The 19,228-nt window shown below is 47.5% G+C and overlaps 2 protein-coding genes, 1 long non-coding RNA gene and 1 other non-coding gene across 5 annotated transcripts; 2 read left to right on the forward strand and 2 right to left on the reverse strand.

The window, feature by feature from the left end:
• Positions 1-1,263: 1,263 nt before the first annotated feature.
• Positions 1,264-2,957, reverse strand: LOC120828075 (uncharacterized). The gene is made up of 2 exons (XR_005713478.2): positions 2,596-2,957; positions 1,264-2,092 (listed from the first exon to the last, which is right to left on the reverse strand). It is a non-coding gene; the product is annotated as an uncharacterized LOC120828075 (long non-coding RNA).
• Positions 2,958-3,015: 58 nt separating this feature from the next.
• trnat-cgu (transfer RNA threonine (anticodon CGU)) lies at positions 3,016-3,087 on the forward strand. The gene has a single exon. It is a non-coding gene; the product is annotated as a tRNA-Thr (tRNA).
• Positions 3,088-3,536: 449 nt separating this feature from the next.
• Positions 3,537-12,935, reverse strand: crlf3 (cytokine receptor-like factor 3). 2 transcript variants are annotated; one of them, XM_078084187.1, is made up of 9 exons: positions 12,812-12,935; positions 10,429-10,556; positions 8,295-8,502; positions 8,035-8,122; positions 7,645-7,822; positions 7,319-7,547; positions 7,098-7,236; positions 6,805-6,917; positions 3,537-5,956 (listed from the first exon to the last, which is right to left on the reverse strand). In XM_078084187.1, exons 2-9 carry the CDS (start codon positions 10,543-10,545, stop codon positions 5,691-5,693), a joined length of 1,338 nt encoding a protein of 445 aa, XP_077940313.1. In that variant the 5' UTR covers positions 10,546-10,556; positions 12,812-12,935; the 3' UTR covers positions 3,537-5,690. The 2 variants fall into 2 exon arrangements, with proteins under 2 accessions (XP_077940313.1, XP_077940314.1); XM_078084188.1 differs by having other exon boundaries at positions 7,060-7,236.
• Positions 12,936-13,004: 69 nt separating this feature from the next.
• On the forward strand, positions 13,005-18,702 carry mpv17l (MPV17 mitochondrial membrane protein like). Its single transcript, XM_040190921.2, has 4 exons — positions 13,005-14,529; positions 14,684-14,754; positions 15,501-15,530; positions 15,850-18,702. The coding sequence occupies exons 1-4, from the start codon at positions 14,223-14,225 to the stop codon at positions 16,063-16,065; spliced, it is 624 nt and encodes a 207-aa protein (XP_040046855.2). The 5' UTR covers positions 13,005-14,222; the 3' UTR covers positions 16,066-18,702.
• The last annotated feature ends 526 nt before the right edge of the window (positions 18,703-19,228 follow it).

Raw genomic sequence — 19,228 nt, forward strand, 5'->3', positions numbered from 1 at the left:
TGGAGACCAAACACCTTCCACCTCCAGGCAGAGAGAAACTCCTCTCACCTGTTTGTGTGATGGAGAAGTTGCATCACAGACGCCACTGTGGATGTTTGCAGATCGGGTTCCACCCTCAACGCTCTCAGTGAGAGACGTGGTTCACCACATGGTCCACAAGTGAAGCCCTATTCCATCTGAAATAACAGCTCTTTGTCTTCTTTGTCTCCCTCCACCAACCCGTCTTCCTTCTTCCATTTACAGAATGAGTCTTTCTGAGCTCTACCTATAATATATATATATATATATATATATATATATATATTATATATTATTGCCCGAAGTTGGCTGGGATGGACTGCAGCCCCCCCGCGACCCTGTGTGCAGGATAAGCGGTTTGACAATGGATGGATAATATATATGTGTGTGTGTGTGTGTTCACTAACAAGTCACCCGCTCAGCCTTTCAGCTGAATAGAATCATCAGTGTTTTAAAGGCACATTCCGTTTTGAATGCGTGGTTCACAGTTTTGACAGCAGTGTGTTGCATTTGAACAAAGTGCTGTAAATCCACAGTGTTGTGCAGGTTGTGGAGACGTCATGGGATAAGTGTGTTGAGTTTTGAAAACTGTGTTCAAGCAATGAAGACGACAAAAGCGAACTAGAGTTTGGTCCTCATGAACGGCTGCTGTGCAGACTGGAGTCAGAGTTTTGCACATGTGACTCCAGTTGTGCCGGCTGTCGTTTAGCAATCGAAAAAAACCTGTAAATTCACATTATTTGTTTGTTCAAATAATATAAACAACATTGAAAACGCACAACATAAACAAAACTGCGTCAGCAAACACGCGTCTACAACTCACAAAAAGGTTATAAAACAATGAGTAAAACAAATTACTGTAAAAAGGAAGTTTTTGTAGAAAATGGCATTATTGTAATATAACTATGCATTCCACTAGAATAAATGATTTCAACAGAATAATGGTAATGCCCAAGAATGAATGTAACAATGGTACTAGATTTATGCAGATATTACCCCAGCATTCATATATGAATATGAATATAATTCCTTCGTCACAGCCTTGTTCCTGTAGTTTATACGATACTGATCTTCTGCTACTTATCGTCCCATTTAATGTAAAATATTTGTTTAAATTCCAAAATGGAGTCTGATTTAAAATGACTTTTTTTACTTTAAAAGTTGTCGTCAATCTGAATTATTTAACACAAAAACTAACTTGTTATTCTTGACGGAAACAAAAGGGTCCTTATTAAAACACACAGCTTGAACGCCAGTAATGATTTATTATTTAAACATATTCCTGTTAACGGAATCCACAGTAGTGCTTAACCCCAGAAAGTGAATAGTTGCAATATTTGGATTAAATCATGAGGCCGTCTGCAGAACCCATTTGTGTTTTGTTTTCAAGCCAACTTTACAGAGCTAAAGTTTTAAAAGTTAACAGTCTCCTGATGAAAGAGGCTCAGCAAGAAAGTCACATGACCTGATGCCCGTCACTTCCACATTGAGATAAATTAATGAGCACTACTGAGCAGCCCGATGTGTGAAACATGAGAACACCACTGATCTCGAGGTCATTGCGTTGTGATGTCGGGATAACGGAGTTAAAAAAACAACTTCTGTAACAAATCCAAAAGGTTAAAATTCTATGTGTCTCCGCCTATCAGCACACATTTAAATAATGGCATCATTTTTTGAGGGGTCAAAGTGCAAAGTGCCCTTGAGAAGTATTAGTTTTACATCCAAAATCACAAAGACAAACCAAAAGAGGAGCTAGGAGGGACTAGTCTCAGAGTCCTCGAGTCCCATCGGGTGTCCGACCTCACGCGGGACGTCCTGAACGTGTGAGCGCCCACACAATCTGCGCTTCAGTGTTTTCTCCACAGTATGTAGGTGACGAGCAGCAGGAGGCCCGCCGCCAGGCCCGCCATCACAAACTGGTGGATGGAGAGGACGTTCTCCAGCTCGTGGATCCTCTCCTCCATGGCGCTGGTGTGGAAGTAGTCGTAGATGCCGGCTCCAATGCTCCACAGCGCCCACACGGCGTCCAACACCAGCGGCATGGTGAGGCAGACAGGGGGGGGGTCAGACTCTGTCAAAGACAGAAACTAGTCAGTTCATCTACCTCACAAGCCACTGAGCGATGATGATGATGATGATGAAGATGATGATCTGAAGGGCTGTGACATTAGGCTAAAGAAATCTAATTGGATCAATCGTTCACTGAAACAATCATGCTTATATGTGTCATTGTTGTTAATGCTTCGTTTACCTGCTTCTTATAGCAGTGGGCTGGAATATAGACCCCTTTATCCCAAAACAGGCAAACATAACGTTGAAAATAAGTCAAACAAGAACTTTAATCACTACAAGTCGTTTATTTGAACATCTGATCTGACTGAAGATTTGTCAGTTCATGTGTTGGGTTGTATTTATCATCATCATCATGATGGGCACGAGTAACACGGCTATCCGGAGACACGGTGACACACGTATGAACACGAGAGCAACATGCTAGCAGTTCGATAGATGCAGTCGTCCCCCGCTAGCATGCTAACGCGCTAGCTGACATGGCGGCTCGGCGCTTCTACTCACAGCAGCAGCTCCTTCATCCACGGGGAGGGTCGCGCAGTCGTCGCACCCTCCGATGAAGGAACATGCGGCCCTCGCGTCACCGTCGAACCTCAGTTGTAAACATGTTTCCGGGGGAACGTTGAAATCCTGTCCGCCGTCAGCCGCTTGCCTTACTTCCGGGGGAGCTCGCGACCGAGATCCACACCGGCAGCGCGTCACGGGGCCGAACGCGAAGACACGGATGTGGCTGCTCGGGCTACCCGTCTCCTGACGTCTGCTGATAAGCGGTCTTATGTGTATTGTGCTGATTTCCACATGAGTGAGAAGCTGCATCCGGCACGTTTTCTGCGATGAAAGTCAAACTATTGAATATTCTAACCAGGGCTTCGCGGTAAGAGTGAAAGGTTTTTAAACTATCAACGCGACCCACCTACACTGCTAGGCGCGGTGGCCAAGTGGTAAGGCGTCGGTCTCGTAAACCGAAGATCGCGGGTTCGAACCCCGTCCGTGCCTTCCGGCTGGGCCACATCCACAAACTTTTTTAGTAGTTTTATGTAAGCTGTACGTGGAGTTATAGTATACTAATATGGGGGAGATAAAGAGTGTGTGTGTGTCCGTTCACAGCAAGCAGCAGAGATGTCTGCTTCACCCCCGATCAGCTTCCAGGCAAAACATGTTATCATTTAAGATCGAACATCTCTTCCATTAGTGAAATGCTTGCTGAACAGCCCACGTGGGACAACGCGTCTGCTACCATGTTATTAGTTCCTTTAATGACATCCTGAAGTAGTAGCAGGTAGCAGCATCAATGAGGGCCACAGGACATGTGATGACCTTAATATGAAGGCCTGGTCTCTGAAGCTCACCAGCACGATGAAGATCCAAGATCAATGTAGCAGGAACATTTATCCTCAAGCATCAGATATAAAACATTTTGAGTGAGTAAATTGACTTCCAGTAAATTGTGGTAATACTTTTATTTAAATCAGCTTTTGAAAGCAGGAGTTAGTTTTACACTGTAGTACTAGTACTTACTAGTAACTAACTGAAGTATCTGAGTACCCCCCCCCCTCTCAGTTCACATACAGAGGAATAAATACAGACATTCACTAATATGAGCCCCAACATGCGTCTCTAAATTAAAAGGCAAATAATCCCCCAAATAATTTCCGGTTCTGTTGACATGCGCCTATTTATGTCACAGATTACATCATGTGACCTGCAGGAGTCGATGTTCTCGCCGGCTCAGCCTCCTGCAGCAGGAAGTTCACTTCATACAGTTGTTAATATTCAGCATTTCACTGACACAATCAGACATTTGAACTCTTATTTGTAACATAATGCACGCTGCAGACCGAAGGAGGAACGACACACTGAAGACTTCCTGTCTGATCTGAAGCTTCCAAACCTTCTCATGATGAGTCTGAATGATCCTTAGATCCTCACAGATTATTTATCTAAATACTGGTCATGATTGTCAAACGCACAGATAATTCAACGTAACAGCTGGAATATTTAAAAAAAAAACCTGAAGTTCACCTCTTCAGTCCGGATATAAAAACTCTCTGTAAAAGAGACATTCAATCCTTTAGGAGGCAGTAAGGTCAATTTTTACTTTAAGATCCACGTAAAGGTGTCATATGTAACTACAATTACAAAAAACAACAAGACAAACATATAGAATTGTTTTCCTATATTTTAAGACGGGCGCGTTACCGCTCACTGACGTCACATCCTCAGTATACTACAAGTAAACTGACTGTAGATCACATTTTGTGCTTCTTTAACTAAATATTTGCACCGGATGAAGAATTTTAATCATTAGACGTCAACAAGTCGAGCAAAGTGAAGCTGCTTCTTTCGGGATTTAAATCCCATGATGCATCGCTGCTTCACAACATCAACAAACTACTGATTCCAAACTGTAGATTTAATTTAATTTTTTAACGCATTCTTTCCAGATAGTGAAACTGTGTGCGTTTTAAAGCGCTCGTTCTGGGGGTTCAGGAGCTTGTCTTCGTGGCGTGTACTGTTGCGGTTTCCCGTTGCCACGGTAAGCGTGTGGCCTCACTTCCTGTTGCCTGCGTATGTGATGCCAGCGGAGTTTCACCGCTGCAGCTACAACCAAGTTCATTGTGTGATATTCTTTAGCATGAACCGCTAACTACACAACGACGCCGGTGTTTGTTAAAATGACCCTTTTTGTGTGTGGTCGCATAGACAGAAGGTAGCGACATTCACTTTAACTGATCTTGGTCCTTTGAGGAGCCTAAAACGACGTCAACAGCTGTACTTTGATTGACTCCGTATGCTGGTACTCCGTTACTGTAGTAATACTATGGAGAAGAACCTCATACGAGCACACGTACTCGTCTCTTACTGAGAACTCCTCCCCCAATTACCCAGAGTGCTTTGTGTTTTATGATGAACTGTCCCTTTAAGACATTTGATGAACAAGGTTAGAAAACAAAAAATTAGAAAAGAGGCGAGGAGGCGACGTTCGACTTTCACAGTAACGAGGTTGTAACTCACTTAAAATAAAATTAAAAAAAGAGCAGCAGGTTTAGCAGGTCGAGTCAAACTAAAAAAAAATGTGACAGAGTTGGATGTTTTTCATCTACGAGGTCGATACCAAAATGACGAGCGAAGGAAAGATTTATTTTAAAAAAACACGGGAGCTGTAAACAAAAGCCGGAACTAAGACGAGGGTCAAAGTAAAAGTCCAACTGAAGAACAACAAGTAGAAAAGGAAAATACGTGTCTGAAGAGAGGATGGACGAGTCAAGACCATGAAGTCAAATCTACAAACAGAAGAGTAACGCTGTTTCAAATACGGGAATTATATTAGTTTTAACATTTGTCCATAAAGGAAGACAGAAAACAAAGAATATCCACGTTTGTTTCCTTGTAAATTAACGGTTTTAAACTGTAAAGTTAAGATTTTTCGCAAAAGTCTTTTTCACAACAAACGGCTCGACTTCTCCCCGAACCTGCCAGGGTTGCGCACAAAAATCCAGACCAGCGAATTAACGGATAAATACTGTGAAAAGCTGCGTGTGGAAAAGCTTCTTTCCGGAAATTCCGGACTCGACAAACAACGGAAGCGAAAAAAGCCGTTAAAACACCACAACTTTCCAGCCGGAGTGGACGAAGGAGCAGCCGAAGAAGAGGCAGTCCACCGTCTGCTCCACCAGCCAGTCGAACACCACCTCCCGGCTCCCGGAGCCGATGGTGACCCTCAGCTTGAAGTGCCCCCCCTCGCCGGGGTCGCCGTTGCCGACGGGGAAAAGGTTGACCACCTCCATGTCGAAGGTCACGGCGGAGCCCAGCGCCACGGCCGGCAGCTGGTTGGTCATCTCCTTCCCGTTGACAAACACGGCTCCTGGGGGGCGCACACACACACACACACACACACACACACACACACACACACACACACACACACACACACACACACACACACACACACACACACACACACACACACGTTAACGGGGGGGCATCGCTCCTCTGAGGAGTTTGGCTTAATACTAAATAAATATAAAGACACGTCTGTGTGTGTGTCTGTGTGTGTGTCAGTGTCTGTGCGCCTGTGTGTGTGTGTGTGTGTGTGTCTGTGTGTGTGTGTGTGCCTGTGTGTGTGCGTCTGTGTGTGTGTGTCTGTGCGTCTGTCTGTGTGCCTGTGTGTCTATGTGTGTGCGTCTGTGTGTGTGCGTGCGCCTGTGTGTGTCTGTGCGTCTGTGTGTGTGCGCTTGTGTGTGTGTGTGTGCGCCTGTGTGTGTCTGTGTGTGTGTGCATCTGTGTGTGTGCCTGTGTGTGTGTGCGTCTGTGTGTGTGCGTCTGTGTGTGTCTGTGCGTCTGTGTGTGTGCTTGTGTGTGTCTGTGCGTCTGTGTGTGTCTGTGCGTCTGTGTGTGTCAGTGTGTGTGCGTCTGTGTGTGTGCCTGTGTGTGTGTGTGTGTGTGCCTGTGTGTGTGTGTGTCTGTGTGTGTGCCTGTGTGTGTGTGCCTGTGTGTGTGTGTGGCTGTGTGTGTGCCTGTGTGTGTCTGTGTGTGCGTCTGTGTGTGTGTGTGTGTGTGTGCGCGTCGGTGTGTGTGTGCGTCTGTGTGTGTGTGCCTGTGTGTGTGCGTCTGTGTGTGTGTGTGAGTCTGTGTGTGTGTGTGCGTCTGTGTGTGTGCGTCTGTGCGCGTCTGTGTGTGTCTGTGCGTCTGCGTCTGTGTGTGCGTCTGTACCGTTGGTGGAGATGCAGACGGCCTGGTCTCTCCGAAGGGACTCTGTTCCTCCCCTGCTGTCCACACACACGCCGAGACTGTCCCTCCGATCCATCTGACCCGCTGCTGACAGCCTGCACACACACACACACACACACACACACACACACATTATCGACTATTATCATTATAATATCTATACACACTTCATTTATATTATAATTCTTATATTAACGGCAAAGCGTTTCACATGAACCAACATGAGGACGCGCTCGCCTCGGACCGGCGTGCAGTGAGACAGCGTTCTCACGTACTTGAAGGTCAGCGTCTGGCCACAGAAGTAGGTGGGTGCGTTGGAATAGAGGACGGGGCAGCGCGTGTGGGCGGAGTCACTGCGCAGGGCGATGTTTCTCCTGCTGCTCAGGATGTAGCCCTCTGACCCCGGACACCACTCTGAAGGGGACGGGAGGGAGACGGTGAGACACAGAGAGACGGCGGCATGTTTCCGAGGTAACTCCCCCCCCACCCCCCGTACCGTGGGGGGCCAGGGTGGTGTAGCCGGTCTGCGGGACGCTCCAGGGGCTCCACTCGGTGCGGCCCTCCCCGCGGGCGCTGACCCTGAACAGGTAGTCGGCGTGCGGGTCCAAGTGGAGGACCAGGAACTCGCAGTCCCGACCGATGTAGGCGTCCTCGTACTGGCTCCGCCCCCCGCCGGAGCGCCGGTGCTGCAGCCGGTAGTCCGCCGCCGCAAAGTCCTCGTCCACCTGACGGCCAACGACACGAACCCCAATATGAACGGCGTTTAACAATCACGCCACGTCGAGGCGCGCCTGGCGTGCGTTTACGGCGCTCAGTCCGGACCTTGCACCAGCGGACCAGGACGCTGCCCGGCCTCTCCTGCAGCTCCTCGATCTGGACCGGCGGATGGGACGCCACGGAGCCCAGGCGGGACACCCGGTCCCTCAGGACACCCAGCAGAGAGTCGTCCAGCTGGGCGGAGACACACGGCACGTCCACCAGCGCCGGCACCTCCGGCAGGCTGAAGGAAGCAGGAAGTCCAACCATCAGGATCCAGAATAGAGTTCTACATGTGTGACACCAAAGACTAGAGGAGCACGAATCGCTGCTCGGGAACGACCATTTGTTCACATGCAGGAATAATGACGGCGTTTCCATTTCGTCCTCTTCAAAATAATCAAAGAGGGCGATCACAGTATCACATGGTTCTTATCGATCCACTGATGGTCCCACCTGTCCAGCTGGATGCGCACGGCCTTCTTGGTGAAACTGCCCAGTTTGTCCTCCTTCTCGCCGAGGCCGCAGCGCAGCGCAGCTTCCCCTGAGGGGACGGAGACCATATCGAAACATTCAGCACTACGATGATGTCATCGAGGTCAGAAAACAACCAGTTAGTCTTCTTTCTCATCGTTGATTATTTACCCCTCAGCCCCCAGAGAAGAAAATGTCTTTTCGTTACACCCAGTGTGTCCAGCAGGGCGGCGCCCTCTCACCTTCCCTCAGCAGCTCGTCGGCCTGCCCCACGCCGTGCTCGATGAGGCTCTGGCACTCGTCCAGCGGCTTCACGCTGTCGGCCTCGATGGCGTCCACCTCCGCCAGCAGGGCGGTCAGCCGCTCCGACAGAAGACGGGTCGCCGCCGCCTGCAGCTCCGCAAAGTGGCGCCGCAGGGCCTCGCGGGCCTGACCCGAGCTGCCGCGGACCTGCAGGCAACGGGGGGGGGGGGGGGGGCAGGTTTGTGGATTTGCTTTTACATTTACGACACTTCAACATCTTCATAATCAGCAGAACCGGAGCGTCCGGGACGGGGACAGATGTGGACACGGCACTGCCTTTGGGCCGGAGAACATCTGTCAGAATGGGAAGTGCTCATCGTTTATTGCCGGGAAACAATAAACTCATTTCCAGAAGGTGGATTTAATGTGACGTGAAAATCGTCACGTGGATGAAGGATTCGTGGCTGCGGCCTCGCTAGAACCATTAGGTACTACTACTATTACTACTATTACTACTACAAGTACTGCTACCATCAATGCTACTTCGACTGCTTCCATCATACACCAAATACAACGAGTAGCATGACAGGAAGCTCAGATTGTCATCAGTGGCAAAGGTCACGTGTCAGTTCCTCTTCTGCAGAAAAACCCTCCACACACACACACACACACACACACACACTAAAGAGTAAAGGAGGTTGTTTTCCAAACAATCGTAATCTATTTTTCCACCAAACCCCAAAATATTGATGATTGGCTGTCTGTGTCGCGGCGGAAAGCCGCCAGGAAGTGATGCCTGGTCTCCGGTGGAAAAGTCCAAACACACACATTCAACACACACAAGTCAGTGTGTACTGTGGCACAAACCCTGTCTGTGTGTGTGTGTGTGTGTGTGTTTCCATCCCTTCTTTATCAGCGCAGCAGTTGTCAATCAACCTTCCGGTTTCCTGCTATCTTTCTATCGCTGCCCCTGTACTCTCATTGTGTGTGTGTGTGTGTGTGTGTGTGTGTGTGTGTGTGTGTGTGCGTGCTGCTGAGGGACTGAGGGGTTGTGGGAAAGAAACATGTGTGATGGAGCAGCTGTTATTGGGCGGAGGGAGTCCCTGTGTGTGTCTGTGTGTGTCTGTGTGTGTCTGTGTGTGTCTGTGTGTGTGCGCATCGCCAAAGTTCTATTCATTGAAATTTGTCCTGAATAAACGTGGGACATTATTGTCACTTCAAACTCAATGACGGAGAGATTTGTGTTTAAAATAACAATTAAACAACAGTGTCTGAAATACACTGAAATAAACTTTTTATTAAATCTACTGACAGTCCTAATATATCTATATACATACCACCGTGTAGTCAGGGGTATCTGGGGTATCGGGGGTAGTTGAGGATATCGGGGTAGTCAGGGGTATCTGGGGTATCAGGGTAGTCGAGGGTATCAGGGTAGTCGAGGGTATCTGGGTAGTCAAGGGTATCTGGGTAGTCAAGGGTATCTGGGTAGTCGAAGGTATCTGGGTAGTCGAGGGTAGTCAGGGGTATCGGGGGTAGTTGGGGATATCAGGGTAGTCGGGGGTAGTTGAGGATATCGGGGTAGTCAGGGGTATCTGGGGTATCAGGGTAGTCAAGGGTATCAGGGTAGTCTAGGGTAGTCATGGGTATCGGGGTAGTCAGGGGTAGTGGGGATATCGGGGGTAGTTGGGGATATTGGGGGTAGTTGGGGATATCGGGGGTAGTCAGGGGTAGTGGGGATATCGGGGGTAGTCGGGGGTAGTGGGGATATCGGGGGTAGTCGGGGATATGGGGATATCGGGGGTAGTCAGGGGTAGTTGGGGATATCGGGGGTAGTTGGGGATATCGGGGTAGTTGAGGATATCGGGCTAGTCGGGGGTAGTTGAGGATATCGGGCTAGTCGGGGGTAGTTGAGGATATCGGGCTAGTCGGGGGTAGTTGGGGATATCGGGCTAGTCGGGGGTAGTTGGGGATATCGGGCTAGTCGGGGGTAGTTGGGGATATCGGGCTAGTCGGGGGTAGTTGAGGATATCGGGCTAGTCGGGGGTAGTTGAGGATATCGGGCTAGTCGGGGGTAGTTGAGGATATCGGGCTAGTCGGGGGTAGTCGAGGGAATCTGGGGTATCGGGGTACCTGCTTGCGCGCCTGGTTGAGGCCATTCAGGCGCTGCTGGAGTTCGCTGCGGTAGTTCTGCGCCGCCTCGATGCTTTCTTTGGCCTCCTGCAGCAGCACGTCGACCTCGGCAGACATCCTCCGGCCTCCTGCGACCGACCGGGAGAAGCGCGGTTACATCGACTTAGAACCCGAAGGAACGACATGTAGGGATTATGATGTGACACAACGCGGCTCCTCCCTGGGCAACACCAAACCAAAGGAACTTTACTGGAATTATTATGTTGCACCTTTTTTCTTCATTAGTTTAATAAATAGTATTATTTATTTCAATCATCTCTTGTTTTACTGTTGTTGGTAGTAAATAATATGTTGGAAAAAAGGAGAAACTAGTAGAACTCTGCACAGACAAAGGAAGTGTGGCAACGAGGACGCCGCTTCCTGCCGCTGTCACGCTGCCATCGGCGCCGTGAGCGCCTCCAGCACGACGTGAAACAGCGGCGCCCCGTAGGAACACGCCGGGTCCCTGCATTGAGCTGCTTCCTGTGACCTCGGCTATCAAAAGGTCAGCGGAGCAGCGCTGCTTTGGCTGCGCGTCGATGTGAAGGCCGCTTGTGATAGACGGAACAAAGTAACATCAACACGACGGGGTTGCTGCTAAACGTCTGCAGCTCGACCCACTAAAAGCGTTCTCCTACGGGCCGAGAATCAATGCGGATTTATTATCAGTTTCACCCAAAAAGCACTTCTGGATTTTAAGGTTGAAGTCAGTTTGAGTTCAGGACTGAAAGTGAGGAGCCACGAGCCGCTTCCTTCATGGCATCGAAAGAGGAAGTCAGGCCCCAGACGGCATCATCGCGTGACTTAGCTTCATCGTAGCTTCATCGTAGCATCTCAACATGAAATCCACAATGAGCTCATTCAAAACGCGGCACCATGAAAGCACAAATCAATAAGTGTCTACCAGAAAAGTCTGTGTGGACAAGTCAAAGGTTTACTGTTGTTGTATTCTAAAGAGACACAACCATGTGATCGATTATTAGCGGAGCCTTAAGGTTTATTCTTAGCAGCATAAAATAGATAATTAAAATACAAGTTAACATTTGCGCCGTTTTTTCTGAAGCACCAGCATCAGAGGTTTTATTCGTCTGAAAAAGTTAAACCATTATGAAGAGAAAATAAACACTGTTTCATCTCTGACGTACGTTATTCATGCAGAAGACATTTCTTTTGTTAAATAGTTTTTTGACTAACACACCAGTCAACTGTTCTCCTGCATTAACGCCCACGTGAATGCAAACTCATGGCTGTGGACATGATGCAGAATCATGCAGGCATCTACTCGGGGCGGAAGGATTCTCACAGATATTTGGGTCATCGTTGACAAAACGCAACAAACACCCACATTCTCTCTTTAAGGCCTCTCTCTCTTGAATTCCTTTCAAAACCTCACACTGGTTCACCCGATAGCTTAGGAAAGTTCTCATCTCTGAATGTACATAAATATCTATTCTCTGATGGGGTTTGTCTGGAAACAAACGCGTATTCTTCGTGTGTTTTTATGCAAATGTACAGGCAGACAGTTTGCAGTATGCAGGTCAACCTGCAGGCCGCGATGCGCGGCATCCACAGCTGTGTCCCCTGGAAGAACCTCAAGAGCCTCTGCATATATTACATCTAGATTTGGGTCACGATCCAACAAAAACTGGCCCGAATTAAAAAGTTTTAGATCTTTCTGAAATATATTTTTAAGCATACAAAGTTTTGCTTTTTTTAAATCTATCGATGTTCTGAAATCACCTGAATGCTTCACAGCCGTTTTGACCCGTTTTTTAACGTCGCATATTTCATATTTAAACACGAGGACTAACTAGAGACGAACAGACAGAGTTATGAAAGGCACGCAGAGACACAGCCGGGGACAGCAGGACGTGTCTCAACGCGCTCAGAACAACTTCCGTATCTCTGGGGTTATTTTTATCATGTGCAACGGTCTTCGTGAGCGCATTTGCATAATTCCCGCCGCGTGTATTAATCGATATCGGCGTGGGAATGTGGATCTGATCATTGACGACATCGACCGGTGCGGCGCGCGGGGAGATCTTCCCCCGAACTCCGTTAAGATATCGGCCGTTTTACGCGCGCGCGGTCGTCAGAGGGCCCGCGTGCCTCTCATCGACGTATTTAAGAGTTTGTCATGAACTAATCGGGTCTGTCGATCGGTTCGGCGCGGACACTTTGCTGAGAAACCTCTCACAGAGGCGGAAGGAGACCGGGAGACACTGACGCTAGCTTGTGTGGCCGAAACACAATGACGCTCGCGTGAGCGGACGCGACGCGGGAGAGAACGTCGACGAAAAGGGGTTTTGGTTACAAAGTAGAACTTGTTACGCGTCAAACGTACCTGCTTTTACAGCTTTCTGGGGGCCATTTAATCCCCAAAACTCGTGAATCAGCTCGAAGTCGCTACTAGACAGAGCCGAAGTTTTGCTCAAGTCCAAACTTCCGAGGTTTTGGGGAAAGCAGCCAATCACAGATGAGATGCTTTCGATCGACAGGGACGCCGGCCAATCGGATCGAGAGGATTGGACGACTCTCCCCTTCCTCGGCAACAAGATGAATAAGGGTGGAACTGATGAAACGAGTTGATGTGTGCACAAATATGCTACATGTTAGTTATTGTGTGTTTATTTGATTCTACACTGTATGTATATGTTGTATATTATATGTTATATGTGTCACTATCACATACACGCATTTAACTTCATCGCGTTAATCACGTTTTTAAGTATTTCCTCATGAAGAACTCGATGTATTTATATATCTTAAGATCTTACAAAAAAATTGGCTTATTTTAATAAAACACTTATTATTAGACCTTATGCCCAAAATGTGGTAACAAAGATGTATTGTATATTCATTATGTCAGGTGTCTCGTGCACATAAACACAAAGCGTTACGTGCAGGTGACAGGTAAGCTGATTGGCCCTGTGTGGAGGGACCCCGTCCTCTACTGGTTTTAATGGGGGCTGCAAGTGCCAATAAAAATCCACGTTTAATGGATCAGAGAGAGCATCTATTTTGTGCAGTTTATTCACGTGTTACTGTTAAATGAGCAACATGTATTCACATAACATGGGCTGCAGTGCCCCTTTAGTTACCACCAGTTTATATTACTTAACTTCGGACAATAACACTACTTTCTATACGTCCAAAATAAGTTTATTGATTGAAACGACAAAGGGAGACAGAGAGCGGGGTTTGCAGCTGTGCGCCGTCCCGCGGTGACGTAGTCGGGCCCGGGACAATCCTTGGATTAGCGCGTGACCCGCAGGATTTGTTGGGAGCTGCACTCCGAGCAGATAGCAGACGGAATTATCCAGATTTCATATTCACGTTGCACAGTGCGTTTCATTCAGCGCAGGCGGATCGGAGCCATTTTACACACGAAGCTCCAGGACGCAGCGGAGAAGCCGCTCCGACGGCTCCAACGTCTCCAACGTGACCACAGCGGTGCCATGGAACGCTTTTACGCACGAGCCGATGGGAGCGTTTAAGAAACTTTATCTATTTGCGATCTGATCATTTGTGATATTCGTGCTGCCGGCTAATCCCCCCCACCCCCCCCCCCCTCCTTTTACTACACCGCGCGCAGGTGGATTACGTCAGACTGACATGCAGGCCGAGTCCGATCCTTTTAGCCGCTGTTCTTGCGTCGTTTCATCCGTTTGAGGGAGCGTGCTGCATCACTTAGGGAGACAGCCGCCCCCCCCCACCCCCGACCCCTTCCCATCCACCCCGTCCAGCTTTCTAAAATGAGGACAGCGGTCCTGAAAGAAGCCGCCAAACGGTTCCCCTGGCTCGCCAACGTCACTTTGTACGGGTGCTTATTCGCCGGCGGCGACCTGGTCCATCAGCTCATCGCGCAGGAGGAGCGCATGGACTGGAAGCACACCCGCGACGTGGCCATTGTAGCCACCAGTTTCCATGGAAACTTCAACTACTTCTGGCTGCGCGCCCTGGAGAGGCGTTTTCCCGGGAAGTCCGCGGCGATGGTGTTCCGCAAACTCCTGTTGGACCAAAGCTTCGCGTCGCCTTTGGCCACGAGTGTCTTCTACACAGGTAAACATCTCTTAGTGCATTACGCGAAGACAAAATCTCTAAATCAAACCCCATGTGGGTCAAGGTGAGGAGTCATAACACGCGTTTTAACTGTGCGTAATGGCGCACAACGCATCGCCAAACTCTGCGTAAAACGTGTCCTCTTGCCCTGCAGGAGTGAGCTTCTTGGAGGGAAAGGAGGACATTTTTGAAGACTGGAGGGAGAAGTTTTTCAACACGTGGAAGGTGAGTGAGGCCTAGGCAGCATTGAGTGAAGTCACAGGGAGTCACCTTGCCCTCCACACGCACACACGGCGCGACCTCACCACCAGATTAAGATAGATTATGGCGCATGATGCGTCTGCGCAGTGGCAAGACGCCCGGCAGCAAATCGGATATTTCAATCGCGAGCAGCCAGCGATGAAACAGATGAGTTCCGCCAGATGTGAATCATCATGCTGATGTAATGGAGAACAATAATAAGTCATCATGTACTTCATCTAATTTTACCTGAAGTGTAGAAAAGCTCCAGCTTCAGTAATCTTAAATACTTCAAACAGCCAAAGAGACACACAAAACCACAAAAAGACACAAAACAATTAACGAACCACACAAAATGACATCAAACGCACCAAAAAACGTTTATCCCCTGTAGGCTCTTATGTAATGTAACCAGCAGAATAATCACAGTTCACCTTCTAAAAAGGTCGTCTAACGTTCACAGCCGGAATCACATGCTGTCAATCACATAAAATTCCTAAAATGGGGGAAGCTTGCAGAGTGTTGCTTCTTTATTTCAAGGGGATTATACACGATTAGCATGTTTTGATTAATAAGAAGCTCAAAGCATCCAAAGCCAGTTTCTCAGTTTCCTCACAGTTTATTATGGAGATAATTATATGAACTTTGATCTCTTTTAATAATTACTTCAAGGCAGAGATTTTTATGTGATTGTGTGATGTCAGTCGTGATGATCTTCTCTTCTCTTCCAGACGGGACTCATGTACTGGCCTTTCATGCAGGTAAACATGACAAAAGGTTTCTGTTTTGTGCCCATTAATGTCTGACTTTTGTTAATAGATTTAAAGGCGATTTAAAAGGCCTTTAGGGTAGAGATGACAGCAACAACTGTTCTTCAATGCAGCATCATGTTCATTTAGTAAATCATCAGTGAAACAGACCGTAACGCAGAGGATGATTTAGGGCGGGGCTAACTGATTGACAGGTCTCTACCTCCAGATGGACACAACCAAATTGGCACTAACACAACAAATCTGGGAGTCGATACTTATGAAAGGAGGTTTGATTGTATATGTCCGTTTTTCTGCCCCCCCCTCACAGTTTTTGAACTTTGTCCTGATGCCGTTGTACATGCGGACGGCCTTCATGGGCTGCTGCGCCTTCCTCTGGGCCTCCTTCCTCTGCTTCTCCCGGCAGAGCGGCGACGGCACCGCCGCCGTGGCAGTGGCCTTCGTCATGGACCCCCGCAAGACCCTGCTGGAGATACGTGAGGCCCGGCTGGCCAGGAAGAAGGATCAGAACCAGAGGAAAAACTAGAGGGGAGGAGGAGGAGGAAGAAGAGGAGGAGGATGTCTGTCAGTCCTTTTTCAGAGGGGTTGGAAACTGAAAAAAAAAAGAAAAAGAAAAAAAACTTTCTTTTTAATAACGTTTAATTCATGTGCTGAATATTTATAATTATATTCAAACCTTTTTCTGCCTGAAGACTAAATACCATTTACCCACAAATACACTTTGGATAAAGTTGGCCAAGGCCAACTTTTGGATCTGCAGTGTGTTTCAGCTGCATTCTCTGCAGTGACCAGCAGGGGGTGACTCCTCTGCTCCCATAGACGTCTATGAGGAAATGACTCTACTTCTCTGTAGTGACCAGCAGGGGGCGACTCCTCTGCTCCCATAGACGTCTATGAGGAAATGACTCTACTTCTCTGTAGTGACCAGCAGGGGGCGACTCCTCTGCTCCCATAGACGTCTATGAGGAAATGACTCTACTTCTCTGTAGTGACCAGCAGGGGGCGACTCCTCTGCTCCCATAGACGTCTATGAGGAAATGACTCTACTTCTCTGTGGTGACCAGCAGGGGGCGACTCCTCTGCTCCCATAGACGTCTATGAGGAAATGACTCTACTTCTCTGTAGTGACCAGCAGGGGGCGACTCCTCTGCTCCCATAGACGTCTATGAGGAAATGACTCTACTTCTCTGTAGTGACCAGCAGGGGGCGACTCCTCTGCTCCCATAGACGTCTATGAGGAAATGACTCTACTTCTCTGTTGATTTATTCCCTCAGTAAACGTTGTAAACATGAGTTTATGGTCTCAGTCTCTAGTTTCAAGTCTTCTTCAACACAGCGTGATGTTCATTTAGTGAATTATGGTCCATTTAGAGTCAAACAGACCTTAAAGCAGGGGACGCTACATGCTGATTGACAGGTGTCTCCCAGAGTCCTTTTCAGTCAATATATGTTCACGTCCTGCTCATCAGATGCAAAAAAGCCAAAATGACGAGAGAAACCCGTCAAACTCACCACTTTAAACCGTAGGCTCTATTTGTTAAATAGGGCCTGCGGGCAAAATGAAACTATAATTAAAGAATGTATCAGGGGCAAAAGAACGTTATTTTTAGAGCTTTGCAGTGTTAGATTGAACAAACCCTTCCACTCATAAATAATAATTCATCCTCCGGGAAGCATGAAGCTGCTGGTCACATGGCGAGACAGATTGGGATATTTCTTGGTACAAAAGCTCAATAATAAAAAGCACAAAAAAACATTCCTTCCTGTTGGGATCACAAATGTTTGCCGTAAGTTTGGAGACACTAGAAAGTGTCCATCTACAGGAAGTGAGATCTGGCAACAGCACGAGCTGTTTACAGTTGGTACCAACCCGACTTCGGTTCTGCTTCACACTGGCTGTGCCTTCTCTTGCTTGCTGTGATTGGTTGACTGATTGGTTATGAGCAACAATCAATCATCAATACTATGCCATATGTAAATATATAAAGGTATATTTATGTATACTCTTTTAAATGTGAGTGCTTTGTGTGATGCACGGATGTATCTTTCAGGAGTCTAAAGACTCGGGGGGCTCTTGAGGGTTCATCCACTGGGGAGCGAGAATGAGCCGACGACGCTGCAACGCGTCCGATGAAGTTTCAGGAAAAATATTGAGAAATGTTTAGAAGTTTTTATTGTGTGTGTGTGTGTGTGTTGATGAAGGATCAGCAGCGAGGCCCATGAACGTGTTTTAATGGAGCTTTTCAGGTCGGGAGGCGGCTGTGCTGATGTTTTTGTTGGGCTTTGTCGATGTGGACGAAAGGCTTGTCGTGTTTTATTGTGTAATATGTTATTACATTCATCGGTCCATCCTACCTGCGTTGTGTTGTCTCCTAGTCCTCTGAATCCTGTCCTCTTCCTTGAAACATCTCGTAAGTTGTCATCCCCAAACCGTATCATGTAACACGACACTCGAACCAGACCCGTTACTATGAAGTGCTTTTGTTATTATACCAATATCATGCTTGTCATAGATTAAAATGACCCTGAGAGTTGTTGTCGGGGTTACGACATATATCCCATCAGCCCTTTGTGGGTAGGAAATCTGCATGTTTGAAACAAAAATTAAATGTTGTTGAGACCTTGTGTGAATGTGATGCTTCAATGATTTGTTTACAGAAAAGTGTCAGAAGCTAAACTATTTTGTTGGTAAACAGAGCCCTGAGCTTCCTGAACGCATGCAGCGAGGCCCGAGGGGACTGGTGGGTGTTTGTGTGTGAATAAGGGTGCGTGGGGATTAACCAGGATCAGATAGGCCCGGTTAATCCCTCCTGAAAAGGACGGGTTGACCCGGTGTGACCTCTGACCTCACCGACGGGAGGTGAGGATCCCCCAACCAGAATGCGGTCAGGTGGTCGGACGCCAGTTGCATCCCTCACTCAGAAGCCGTGCACCACAAAGGAAGCCCTGCGCTGAAGACACACACCCGTCGTGTCTGATTAATACAAAATGTTGTGAAAGAGAAATAAACGGCTGCAGATGAGTACATTGTAATGCTGTCTATTTTCTGTTAATCATTTGATGTAAATAAAATTGATGTTTTGTTGAAGTTTTGTTGTGTTGCATTCAAGTACTGTAGGAGGGAGTTATTCAATGCATGAGTAAATATATAATTTACAGTTGACGTTTTTTACGTTTTTATCTCATTATTATAATTGTATTATTATTATTAATAATGATTTATTTCGTTTGAATATTTTGTGTAGTTCGTTTTCAAATATATTCATGGATATCATAGAATACATATAAATATGAATATTTATAGCCTTGTTTTGTGTGGTGACAGATTTTCGTGAGCCACTCTTGTCCCTTACTCGCTAACACAGAGATTCCAGGTATTTCGTTTCTTTGGGTGAAGTTCCCGTTTATCAGTTTTTACACTTTATGAAACACAACCGTATATGCATTTGCTCTCTGATCTCACTGTGCGTCTTGACTAGCGGTAAAAACCGTGCGATCTCCGCGTCACCCACGCATCATTGCCCCGGTCAAGTGCACCTGTGGCCCCGTATGTAGACTCCCTGTCACACTGACACCCGCCGGGGCCAAGCTGAGCCTGGCTGCAAACACCACGCGGGACGCAAACATCACGAACGGCTCCGACAATATCAATTTAACACTGTGTGCCATTAACTCATCACAACGTCTAG

This window comes from Gasterosteus aculeatus, chromosome 11 (genome assembly GCF_964276395.1).
Source record: "Gasterosteus aculeatus chromosome 11, fGasAcu3.hap1.1, whole genome shotgun sequence".
Taxonomy (NCBI): domain Eukaryota; kingdom Metazoa; phylum Chordata; class Actinopteri; order Perciformes; family Gasterosteidae; genus Gasterosteus; species Gasterosteus aculeatus.

What these genes read in the sequence shown, in the direction of transcription:
- mpv17l (XM_040190921.2), top strand. Translation starts at nt 14,223, where the DNA reads ATGAGGACAGCGGTCCTGAAAGAAGCCGCCAAACGGTTCCCCTGGCTC. An exon ending in CACGAGTGTCTTCTACACAG is followed by an intron (nt 14,530 to 14,683) that starts GTAAACATCTCT and finishes CTTGCCCTGCAG; the next exon opens with GAGTGAGCTTCTTGGAGGGA. An exon ending in TGTACTGGCCTTTCATGCAG is followed by an intron (nt 15,531 to 15,849) that starts GTAAACATGACA and finishes CCCCCCTCACAG; the next exon opens with TTTTTGAACTTTGTCCTGAT.
- crlf3 (XM_078084187.1), bottom strand. Translation starts at nt 10,545, where the DNA reads ATGTCTGCCGAGGTCGACGTGCTGCTGCAGGAGGCCAAAGAAAGCATC. An exon ending in GGCCAGACGCTGACCTTCAA is followed by an intron (nt 6,918 to 7,097) that starts GTACGTGAGAAC and finishes GTGTGTGTGCAG; the next exon opens with GCTGTCAGCAGCGGGTCAGA. An exon ending in CGTCTGCATCTCCACCAACG is followed by an intron (nt 5,957 to 6,804) that starts GTACAGACGCAC and finishes TGCGCCCCCCAG; the next exon opens with GAGCCGTGTTTGTCAACGGG.